Consider the following 12,500-nt stretch of genomic DNA (forward strand, 5'->3'; position numbering starts at 1 on the left):
GACGCTTCTGCAGAGCGAGATCGACGGCAGTCAGCAGAAACAGAAGAGCATCAAGAGCGAACTCAAGAAGTTCATGGACGTTCTGGACGGGAAGATTGATGAGCTCCATGAAGTTCGTCAGGGCATTTCTAAACTGGGCGTTGATAACTAAACACAGACACACACACACACACACACACTCTCACACTCTCTGTTTGTCTCCTGACGTGTGTGTGTTTGTGATCTTTTGACTGCTGGTTAAGGGCTACTGATGGTCAGTGAGTTTCTCTCTCTCACACACACACACACACTAGACACACACACACAGACTGAAGGGTGAATTTAACCGCTGCAGCTCTCAGGGCCGTTTGGAATCGCTGATATGCACTAACACACATGAACTGCATAATCACTAAGTGCCTGAAGGTGGCGCTCTCTGTCTCCGCCAGCCCTCATAAACTGTCCTCTCATGTTCAGATGAGAAGCGTCCTGTTTGACGCGAGGCGTCGAGCGGCTCCTCATGCAATACTGGCCTCAGGCAGCAGGACGCTCTTGTCCTCTTCTTCTTCTTCTGTTGGTATGTTTGTGTTTCTAAAAACTGTTTTTGAGATGGTGTCGCATTCAGATTATTCGTATTCTGATTGATGAAAATATGAGCCAAGTATCTGCTGTGATGAAGGCAGTTTGCTTGTATGGTGCAGATGTGTGTGTCGTGCTCAGCAGTGTTTGTGATGTGTTCCTCCGCTCTCTGTGTGTGTGTGTGTGTGTGTGTGTGTGTGTGTGTGTGTGTGTGTGACTGTTCAGGTGATGGGATAATTTATATGTGTGCTTTTTTTAGAATAATCTCTGCCTTTCCTGAGTCTGTGATCGGAGCATTTGAGCTTCCCAACTCTCTCCTCAGTTCCTTTCAGTTTTTTTTTCTTGATGCTGTTTGAATGTTGTGGCTGGTGTATTATAGAGCGTTTCATGTGGGCGAGTGTCTTTAACATCCTCTAAAACACACACACACACACACACACACACACACACACCTCTTACTGGAAACTTGAGCCTTTTTTTCCCTCTTTCTGCAAAAAAAAAAAAAACACTTTTGTTGATCAAAATTGTAAAATAAATAATTGTGGAAATCTAGTTTATGAAGAATCTCAGCGTTTCTGTAGTTATTTCTGATGTTTGAGACTCTAACTGGCGGTGGGCGTCTCACTCTCGCCCTCTGATTGGTGAGAGGATGTGTTGCCTTGGCAACCTGCATCCCACACACGGCTGCTATTGATTGTGAGAGTATACTGTTCTCCAGATGTGAATACATTTGTTCATATAGTTGTTTTATCGTTGTTAGTAGATTTCTGTGATGTCACCGCAACGAAGCCTGTTTCCATAGAAACACTGGGTTCTGTGATGCTCAGGAACCTTCATCTGTTCTACACACACACACACACACACACACACACACCGAGTCACAGGGCTTTCCTCTTCTCTCTGGTGGAATCATCTGGACTTTCTGAATTGAAGCTTCCATCAGCAACATTTTCTGACTTTCCCAGCCGTTGGTGTAGATCAGTGATTCTCACTATTTTCAGGTGAAGTAGTGACGTACCACCTGAAATCAAATCAGAGCCCCAAATGATCACCTGATCATCCAGTCTCTTTAAACAGACCATAGTTTTATTAAAGTCATGATCTGATCAATAAGCCAATCATTCAGATCAATCATGCTGATATCAGGCGTCCTGGTTAAAAAGGATCAACTTCATTTATTGTTCACATCCCGTAGAGCCATCACACAATATAGCATCATGAACCACCGTAAGAACTAGAGATAAAAAAACAAATGAATCACGAAAGTTGAAACCCCAAACGAACAAATCACGATTACCTTGTTCTCCCTTGAACCAGGAGCTAAACTCATCAACTGGGGAGTCAGCCGTGAACCCGTGCCTTGTTGGCGTTCCTCGCTTAGCATTCCTTGCCTAGCGTGCTTCGCTTAACATCTAATACTATAATACACGTCATATATCTGCTACTTTCAGTAAATTCGATGTCATAATTAAAGTCCCCAACCATAACTTATTTTGTTCAACAAAATCAAACTATATACAAATAAAACATACGCAAAATAACACCAATAATTCCAAACCACAAACAATAAAGTAGCATATCACATTCATGTCATACAGTGTATGAGTGACATGAATGATTTCCAGATATAACCGCTCTAGAATTCACAGTAAACAAAACTATTTTATGCAAAGCACACATTTCCACTCCCTTGAGAAAGAATGATCTAGTGACACTAGTTGGTTTCCATCAACAGTACCAGTTTTTGTATAGGCCTTTCAATCATTGATGGTTTATTAAGACGTTTGCCTTTCATATCAAGTTTTGAATCGCCTAGACATATTCTGGCTTTTCTAACAAGTCCGTCAGTACTAATGGTAGTCTCTTTTACTCTGCCCAGTCTCCACTGATGTCTTGGCAAATCAGGATTTGGTCAATCTTTCTTCCATAAAAACTTAGGGCCAAAAAAACAGGTTGATGACAGCAATTGATGAACATTTAGACCTCTCGAGGCATGGTCAGCAGGATTTTCTTTGGAAGGGTCATACCTCTATTGTTGTGGGGTCATGCTAAGCTGTACCTTTTGTACATGATTTGCCACGAAAGTATGAAACCTACGAGCTTCATTCCTTATGTATCCCAATACTGCTTTTGAATCGGTCCAAAATAATTCCTCCACATCAACATAATCTAGTTCTCTTTTAAGCACATTGCTTGCTTCAACAGAAATGACTGCAGCTGTCGATTCTAGTCTGGGAATCGTTATGACCTTCAGAGGCGATACTCTTGACCTTCTCATTACTAAAGCACAGTGCACATCTCCATCTTCGTTGCAAAGTCTCAAGTAGGAGCACTGACCATAACCAGAAGTGCTAGTGTCTGAGAATTGACAATTTTCCCAAAACTGTTAGGTACATATGTTCTTGGTATACGTATTTCTTGCTAGTCAATAAGATCTTGTTTCCAAGAAGCAAGTGATCGTTCAATGAATTACCGTTAAACCTTGCTGAACAATCGAATACCACTTATTGGGCTTTTTTGAAAGGAAGACACTGTGGTGAGGCAAATACCATGTTTCTCCTCTTTTACCGCTATCATTCACTTCCTCGGCATCTCCTCTTTGAATGATCTCACTCATAAATTCCTTATACCTTTCATCCTCAGAAGTTCCTTGGCCGCAAGGCGGTGACATAGACTGGTTTCTTTAGGCAAATCATATCTGAACACCCTGCAATACTCCATCCCAAATCAGTTCGTACAGCAAAGGGTTCGTCATCCTTTCCAACAATCACCTCTGGAGGAGCCATTGACTGAGGGCAGTTGGTTTCAGTTTTACTGGACTTGATTGTGCTCTTAGAGCATTACTTATTTCTTGCTCGACGAAGGTGGTATCGCTTTGGGAGTCCAGCAGAGCATACACAAGTTTTTCGCAATTAGGATTCCGCTTGGTTGATATCCAGCACCTGAAATTAGTTCCCAGCTGGGTAACTGCCAATATGACTGGCTTTTTGAAATGGTGACCGAACTGCGTGATATTATTCTGCCTGCTTCGGCCATATTACGGCAGCAAACTTCCTTGACTATTATGCCGGAATGGAAGTGTAGTTCCTAATCTTATCGGCCTAGAAAATCGCAGCTTTACATTTTCCGCCGGTCTTAGTACACGATATAACTACAGAAGAGCCAAGTTTTAAATAGGACAAATATTGAAACTCGTTGGTCATTTTTGAACACGATGCTATTGGTCTAATAGGATTCAATGATCTATGCTAAGCTATGCTAAAAGTGATATCACCAGAACAGGAGAACGGCTGAATGGATTTCAAAACGGTAAAACTCAACTTATTACCTCGGGGGGAGTTGGAGAATGAGCCTATTTCCAAAACAAGTGGAGTGTTCCTTTAAAGTCTGGGAACTCTTGATTTTGACTTAGAGCAGGGCTATTCAATTAGATTAATTTGAGGGTCGGATTATTGAACTGAAAATTTGAAGGGGGCCAAGGGGGCTGTCTGTCAATCAGCAAATAAAAAAAAAATCACATTTTTCTGTAATTAATCATGATTAATTGCATATTTATTTTGTCATAAGTCACACTGAACCTTCAAATTAAGGTAGAAAACATAAAGTATATTTTAAATATGTGTTTAATGGCATCTTTTTTTACCAAGTAACCTATTATTAATGAAGTATTGATATCAAGACTGCTACTGGTGTCTCTATTAAATGAATTTTCTCTCAGTTTTACACATTATGTAATTCAACATTTACATTCAACATTACAGTATAATTAAAAGCCAATATTTTCAACATTTAATAGGCTCTGAAATGTATAACTTTTAATTTATGTGATTTTAAAACAATCTTCACATAAACTATAAATTGTATATGCATAAACTATACAGATTATTATTGCCATATACTGGTTATAATTGTGATTTGATGTATTTTTAATTTTATATAAGTGTTTGTTTACCACAAATTATATTTTAGCCATCAAAATAACATTCAAATTGGATCATAAGAGCTTTAAAGTGTTGGAAATGGTTGTGCAAAATGCTTAAAAGCTATTGAAAAGTGCTTGATTTTCTCTCTCAAAAGGTTCAAACCCTGAAATAAATACTGTAATAACATTCGACTATGCTTAAGCTGGCGTTACCTCTGGTTTTCTGTCATACCTCAGCGCTATTTATAAGAGAATTCTGAGCAGAATTTGAATGATTGTCACTAGATCTTGCAGCAACCTTAATTCATTCTGTGCGAATTCAAACACTTTTCGCTGGAATCAGCCGTGAACCCGTGCCTTGTTGGCGTTCCTCGCTTAGCATTCCTTGCCTTTGCCTAACATCTAAAACTATAATACACGTCATATATCTGCTACCATCAGTACATTCGATGTCATAATTAAAGTCCCCAACCATAACTTCATTTGTTTAACAAAATCAAACCATATACAAAATAACACAAATAATAATAAAATTATTAATAAAGTACCGTATCACTTCAGGTTTCGTTACACAGGCCTTGACACACATTCACCACAACAGAAGATTTTAATTATTTCACTAACATCTTTCAAATATTGTATTCTGCTCCATAGGCTATCAAAGTTTGGGAACATTTTTTGGTATAAATGGATGTTTTTATTCAGCAAAGACATTAAATTGATCTAAAGTGCCAGTAAAGACAAAAGATTTCTCTTTCAAATAAATGCTGTTCTTTTGAACTATTCCTTTGAGAATCTTAAAAAATAAAATGCATGAGGGTTTCCACAAAATACTGGGCTTTCATCATTGATAATAATCTGAATTTATTTGAGCAGTAAATCAGCATATTAGAATGATTTCTGAAGGATCGTGTGAAACTGAAGACTGGAGTAATGATGCTGAAAAATCAGCTGCGCATCACAGTATTTTTAAATTGATTTCAGAATATTAATCATTTTACTGTACTTTTCAAATAAATGCAGCCTTGGTGAGCAGAAGAGACATCTTTCGAAACATTAAATCATCTTACCGTCTCCAAACATCTGAACAGTAGTCTGGTGTGTTTGTTACTCGTGTCCCGTCGGTTTGAAGTGCTTCAGCTGCTCTGTATTGGTTTAATTATTGACTCAAAACTGAATCAATGTTTCTGAGTCACCAACGAACCACTCTTGATGTTGACCTGCAGGAGCGCAAGCTCATAATGGCTCTGGTGAACAGCAGATGTAATAAATGTTTGACTGCAGTGAATCTTCATCCATGATCCATACAATCCCTTCTATGTAGCGAGTCTCGCTAGTGGAGTTGAAAGACAACCATATTTTTAGCACCAATGTCAAAGCAGATTTCTGTCAAAGTTCGTAGCCACTCAGATCCAGTCTGTATCCAGATCAGATGGTCACTGCAGACACCCAGATCCAGACCAGATGGAGGATCAACACGAGAGACCACCTCTACAGCCCTGACTGTGAGCGGGACCATGTCAAACTAGATGAGTCCTGCAGACAGATCTCCAGCACAGACCTCAAAGACCATCAGCACAAGACCACAGGAACCAGACGAGTCCTCTCAGGGATCCCACTCTTTTTCGCTGATTATTTTCCAGAACTTTTCCAGGCCTTTTTTTTTATTATGCTGGAAATAAAAGACAAGAAGAACGCCCCCAAAGTAATATATTCCTTTCTCACGAAGTCTTTAAAAACATACAGTTTATGGCCATGACTTATCTATAAAATCAGCTCTTTAATATGAGCTCTTAATTATACATTACAACAGTTTTAGTACCAACACAATATATTTTGGAAGTATTAAATTATTTTATTTACCCATTTGAAAATAAAAATACATTAAATCAGTTAATTATTCATGGTAACAATAATATTAAAGAAAAAATTACATTTTTCAAATATTTTCATTTTAAAGGGTTCAAGTGAAAAATGAGTCGATTCTGACTAACAGCTCTGATTGGCCATAGCATATCACTGTTCATAGAAAGTGACATAAATATTTACGGAAGTGTTTGAAAGCAGCTGCCTATCGCGAGTACTAAATTGAGTATCGTTAAAAAAAGGCCAGAATCGTTTTATTAAGCAAGAGACGAGACAGAATTAAAGTATAATTACATGAGCAAGATGTTTTTTGCTCTATTACAGGGCAAACTTTCTGCAGATTTATTTACATCTAATTTAAAATGAGAGATAACTACTGCATTTTAATCACAATCTAATAGGACTGGACAATAATTCAATATCAATATATTTGGCAGCAGCTGTTACTGGGGAAACTGATGTTTCTGCCTCCAAAAGTGCCTCCTACTGGCAGATCATGAATTTGGTGAACTCTTTTCATATTCTTTATCCTGGCTAAAGCACTTTTGTTTCAATCTATAAGAATAATCAGCCTATGTTATACTGTAGTTTAGTTAATATATTAATAAGGTGAGTCTGGAAGTCTTATGTTTATTTGATGGTGATTTCACATTTCTTGTTTGTATAAAGGCTAAATACAAATAAAATGTGAATAATTTATTTGTACCATTTTTTTCTAAAATATTATATAGTTTTATAGAAGAAGGTTTCATAGATTTGGCAAATTCATTTTTCAGACGTTTGTATAGACATCTGTTGTGGGCGTTCTTATATATATAATATTGTTCATATCGATATTGGAATTATATTGTATAGACCAAAATTAAGAAATACATCATGATATACATTTTGGCCGTATCGTCCAGCCCTACGATCCAAAGAAAGATTCTACATACATGAGCAGTTTCTGATCTAATTTCAAAATCTGAAGCAAAAACAAAATGGTCTAACTTTATCTTTGTGAAATTATGCTACATAAAAATATATCCAGGAAACAGCACAAACTCTCTCTCTGACAGCAGGTGGCGCTTATGGAACAGCAGTGCTGCTGTAAACACAGCACCTAAATACTGTAATATGGATAATACAGTGGCAAGATGAAAAGAAAATACCACCAAAGCTTTTCTGAGTTCCCCTCAGAGATACATTCATATAAACACCCCCCAATTCAAATTTCTACCAATATTTCGTGCATCGTGAACAGTGAGCTTTGCCAGTATTTTCTCCTCTTTGTGTTCGTCTTCAGCATCTCTGAGCTTCGTTAATGTCCCATTACAGACTTCATAATATTTCCACACAAATGACATTTTGGAAAATGCTTGCAATCCAGTTTGTGTGCAAGTCCAGAACAGAGATCAGCTGAAATGAAAAAACAAAAACAGAGCTGATTGCTAATCTCGCTTTGAAGCAGAAACTGCCCAGTCTTACTTTACGGCAGTTCAAACATTTTCTACTAGCATTATTTGTTTCAGGCTTGGCTAAAGGAGAACACATTTTTTTTTATAATTTTCCAGGACAACTACAAGATTTTCTCTCATTTTCCATGTCATCAGTTTTCCAGGTTTCCCAGGACGTGTAGGAAGCATGTCCTCTGCACAATCTGACTTTGCTGCAGCCTTGAATAAACTGCTGGTTTCTTCTGGCCAGAGGAGAACGATTGAGTTTTGGTTACTTCGACACACTATTATCCTGTTTAATATTGTAAAGCTGCTTTGACACAATCTATATTGTGAAGAAAAAAAAGTGTTATATAAATAACAGTGACCTGACTTAGACAATATGATATAAATATGGGGGAATAATTCATGGATCTATACAAAACACCTTGACGCAAATAATAAAGCTAAAACATGTATTATTGATGGTCCCAACTGCACACCCATCACAGTGAAGATGGTCAATTACGTTGAACAACTGTCATAAACTGAGGTTGATATTTTTAATATTGTGTCATGTTTCCAGTATGAAGTAGTAGAGAATTAAGTTCACGTTCCTATTGTTGCTTGTTTTATTAAAAATTCTGTGAAGAAATCAGAGTATATCATGCCAGTGTTAAATCAATGGACTGATTTTCCAAATGACTGGATTTTCTCATGACATCGAAGAAGAAGGCTGATGGCGTACTCACATATTTGAAATAAAATACACAGTGTAATAATTTAAATAAAATAAAGTTTTGAATGCACTGTATTATATTAGTGTATTTCCATGCATTTACCACAGTTTGAGAATCACTGGTTGAGGCTTTGATACGACCAAGGTTTCCAAGAAAAGAAAAGCATTCTGGGTAAGTCAGACCTTCCGTCAAACGCAGACAGACGAGCGGCTCCTGTCCCGATCAGGCACTTTAATGAAGTTCACAGATCAATCAGAGTCACAAATGTTACTCATACATTTCTAACGTTCAGTGCAATTGGCTGTATTCTCACAGAAAATTATTTCTATAATCCTATTATGAGTCAGTGCAAAACCCCAGAGTTTGGCAAAGGAAGTTAGCCGCGCCAATCGGAAATCGCGGCCGAATCGGCGTCGGGTTGACGGCAGACATTTAACTCTCCCAGTCTCCAGACGGCGTGTCCGACGGCTCTTCGTCATCAGAGTCGTTAGACACCTTCTTCATCCTCATCATGGCGGCTTTGATGCTTTTCTCCAGCTCCGAGTCGGTGCTGTGCGTCGGGCCGCTGGAGGGCGGGACTTTCTTCAGGGTCACTCCTTGACGGATGGCCGACAGCAGGCTGTTCCTGGCGTCGCCGCTCTCCGCCTTGACCGTGACCTTCCGCAGCTGTTTCTGTCCGCGCTGCAGAGACGCTAACAGCTCGTCCATCGACCCTGTGTCACAAACACGTCAGTCACTCAAACGGCTCAAACTCACACAGAAACGTCTCAGATTTCAACTTAAACTGAAACGGAGACCGTCGCTGAAACGACACGCTCGGATGTCGTCTGACCCGTCTATTTGACAAACACTACTTTAAGCTGGTCTTAACCTTTGTCCTGCTAAGAAGCCTTTTCTGAGCACCTCCAGCTGCTCCTGAATGTGACGCCTGATGGTGCGTTCACACCGGACGCGACTTGCGCGGAAAAAACGCGCTATTCGCGCGGTAAAATTTTCTTCACAACAGACGCGAATTCGCGTCAAGGGAGGGGCTTCTGCCACTCGTCAGCGGGAAAGTAGTTGTAAAATAGGTGAATGAGCTCAATTTGCCAGCTTTAGCTTGCTTGTAGTCTCAATATGTATGTATATGTAGGTCAAATTGAGTAAAGAGCGTTTTTTAAAACTAACCAGATTGTCCGACCTCTTCCCTCACTTTATTCCTAGCAAGATCCCTTTTATTCCTGTTTCTACAAAAGTCCAAAGATGTATCGTACAGCTCCGAGGAACCACAGACAGCAACGGTGATTTTGTCCGCCATTGTTGTTTCGGATTTCTGCCTCCGTCACTACTAGAGCAAGCTCCTGATTGGTTACCGCGGCGCGGATTTTCGCCAAAGTTCAGATTTTTGAACTCGCGCGTCTTTGCATTGACTTAACATGTAAATCACTCGCGCTTGCCGCTTCATTCGCGTCCGGTGTGAACGCACCTTGAGACGTTGAGGATTTAAGACGTTCTCTTAACCTTAAAGGGTTATGAAACCCCAGATATTAGCAGAAGTGTTTGTGTTGCACATCACAGAAAGCAACGTTAGCATCTGTTAATAGTAACTGTCAGAGAGAACTGCTTAATTTTGAGCTCTTTTGTGCCATTTTCATCTTCGGTTTGTGACGCGGCGATGGACTATAGTACTCGCGTCGGTGTCTCATAAATATTCATGACGCCGCGTGTTCTTATCCGATGAGAAGACGCTTCACTTAATTATTCACGACAGCATGTGCTGATTTGCTGTGACTATGAGATTGCATACATTAACTGAGAAAAATGTTCATGGATCGAAAGAGTGTGTGAAGAGTTTGGCACATGCGATCCATTCATAAAGTGAGTTTGAGCACAACCCATCAAAAGGGTTATATAAACGCTGCAAATAAAGGCTTAACAATTATTAGAGGTTCAACAGCGCGTTCATATATACATTTTTGTTGCATAGTGCAAATGGCTGTGCATTTATTTGTTTTAAACTCGATGGGAGCGAAATGAAACTGTCTGAACCCAAAGTTGTCAGTATTGTCTGTGGTGAGAGCTAGCCAGCGCTGAAACGTGGGATTCATAACCCTTTAAGAAGATTTAATTAGAACTTAATATACTTCAGTACAAGAAACTAGAAAAGAATAAGTATTTTTGAGAATATATAAACTATTCATAACTCTTTCCTTTTAGATAAAACAAAACAGCAGTTAAGGATTTAATTTTAGATTTTGTGAATCTGGTCACTGGAGAGGCTCCTCACAGATCTGAACAATAAAACAATTCATACAGGATCATACAGGAGTTTGTGAGACTCACCTGAATTCTGCTCTAGAGTGTTTCGGATGGGCAGCTTCTCACTGATGCGTGGGGCAGGAGGAGGAGGAAGGGTTGGAGGAGGGGGAGGAGGAGGAGGAGGAGGAGGAGGAGGAAGGGTTGGAGGAGGGGGAGGCGGAGGGGGAGGAAGAAGAGGAGGAGGATTAGGAGGAGGAGGCGGCGGTGTCTGGTCCGGCTGTGCTGATCCCGATCCAGGCGGCAGTAGAATCTGCACTGGTATGTCACGCTGCTTCTGACTCCGCCTCTTCCTGTGGGGGGTGGAGCTCTGCGGGCCCAGGCTGATGATTGACAGGGGCTGGGAGGAGTCATCTCTGCTGGAGTCATGTGACACTGGCTTTACATGAGCCGTCTGTAACACGTACTGACCCTGATGCCTCTAAACTCAGAGAAACACACAGGAAACAAAGAGTGAAGCCATGCTGAAAACAATACACACACAGGTACACACAGGTACACACACACACACACACACACACACACACACACACACACACACCTCTCTGAAGAAGCGCAGTCTGTTGAGCGTCTTTGCTCTCTCATTCTCCACCCACTGCTTCATCTGCTCCTCCTCAGTTCTCCTCTTCTCTCGCTTCTGATGAGACACACAGGAGAAACACACACTTAGAGAGGAATCGTCTCCGGCTCAGTTCATGACTGTGAGTTTGAATCGGATGTGGAAACAGAATGACAGGGACAGGAACTAAAATACAATTCAACATGAAGAAATAAAACACTGAAACTTCACCAGTCCAACTGAATTCTGGGAAATGAAATGCTCATCCACTCGATTTATTAGATATAATGGAATCAATTCAATACAATTTTCCATAAGCAGCTCACTTTGTGTTTGATTACGTTTATGGATGATTCACACTGAATATTGTGTTATTTAAAAACACAAATATATGAATTTCAAATCCTCCGATATGAATTTAAATCCAAGTAAAATTCCACATTTTATTTGCCACATTCAAGAACACACACACACTACACAAAAGTTCACTACACACACACACACACACTACACAAAAGTTCACTACACACACACACACACACACACACTACACAAAAGTTCACTACACACACACACACACTACACAAAAGTTCACTACACACACACACACACACACACACACACACACACACTACACAAAAGTTCACTACACACACACACACACACACACACACACACACACACTACACAAAAGTTCACTACACACACACACACACACACACACACATCTCTTTAACCTGGCTTACACATAAAATCATTAACACATTTCTATAATTCAAATCCGTTAAAGGATTGTTAGGCTGCATTAATTAGGTCAACCGGAACCGAAAACACCTCCCATAACATCTGATGCACTCGTTGCATCGTAAAAAGAATGGCATCTACGCTAATATTAGTCTGTTTCATTCTTATTCCGAGGTCACCGTAGCCACCAGATCCAGCCTGTATCCGGATCAGATGGTCACTGCAGTCCCCCGGATCCAGTCCGTATCCAGCTCAGATCATGGATCACCACCTGGAGATGACTTCAATAGCCATGGATGTCAACCAGATGAGCTCCAAGGCGGATCATCAATAAAGACCTCGCCAACCTTGACGGCCATCAGTGCCACACCACAGGATCCTGATGAGTTCTCTACAATCAG

General features: G+C 40.0%; 2 protein-coding genes across 2 annotated transcripts in view; one reads left to right on the forward strand and one right to left on the reverse strand.

The window, feature by feature from the left end:
• whamm (WASP homolog associated with actin, golgi membranes and microtubules) overlaps positions 1–1,117 on the forward strand; it is a 10,348-nt gene extending 9,231 nt beyond the window's left edge. Inside the window, exon 9 of the mRNA XM_073850266.1 lies at positions 1–1,117. This exon is cut by the window's left edge and continues 38 nt beyond it. Within this exon, the coding sequence (XP_073706367.1) occupies positions 1–151 (151 nt within the window). The 3' untranslated portion in view covers positions 152–1,117.
• A 7,190-nt stretch (positions 1,118–8,307) lies between these two features.
• Positions 8,308–11,892, reverse strand: LOC141345635 (WASP homolog-associated protein with actin, membranes and microtubules-like). The gene is made up of 3 exons (XM_073850520.1): positions 11,338–11,892; positions 10,824–11,217; positions 8,308–9,214 (listed from the first exon to the last, which is right to left on the reverse strand). Exons 1-3 carry the CDS (start codon positions 11,398–11,400, stop codon positions 8,934–8,936), a joined length of 738 nt encoding a protein of 245 aa, XP_073706621.1. The 5' UTR covers positions 11,401–11,892; the 3' UTR covers positions 8,308–8,933.
• Positions 11,893–12,500: the final 608 nt, after the last annotated feature.

This window comes from Garra rufa, chromosome 11 (assembly GCF_049309525.1).
Source record: "Garra rufa chromosome 11, GarRuf1.0, whole genome shotgun sequence".
NCBI lineage: Eukaryota > Metazoa > Chordata > Actinopteri > Cypriniformes > Cyprinidae > Garra > Garra rufa.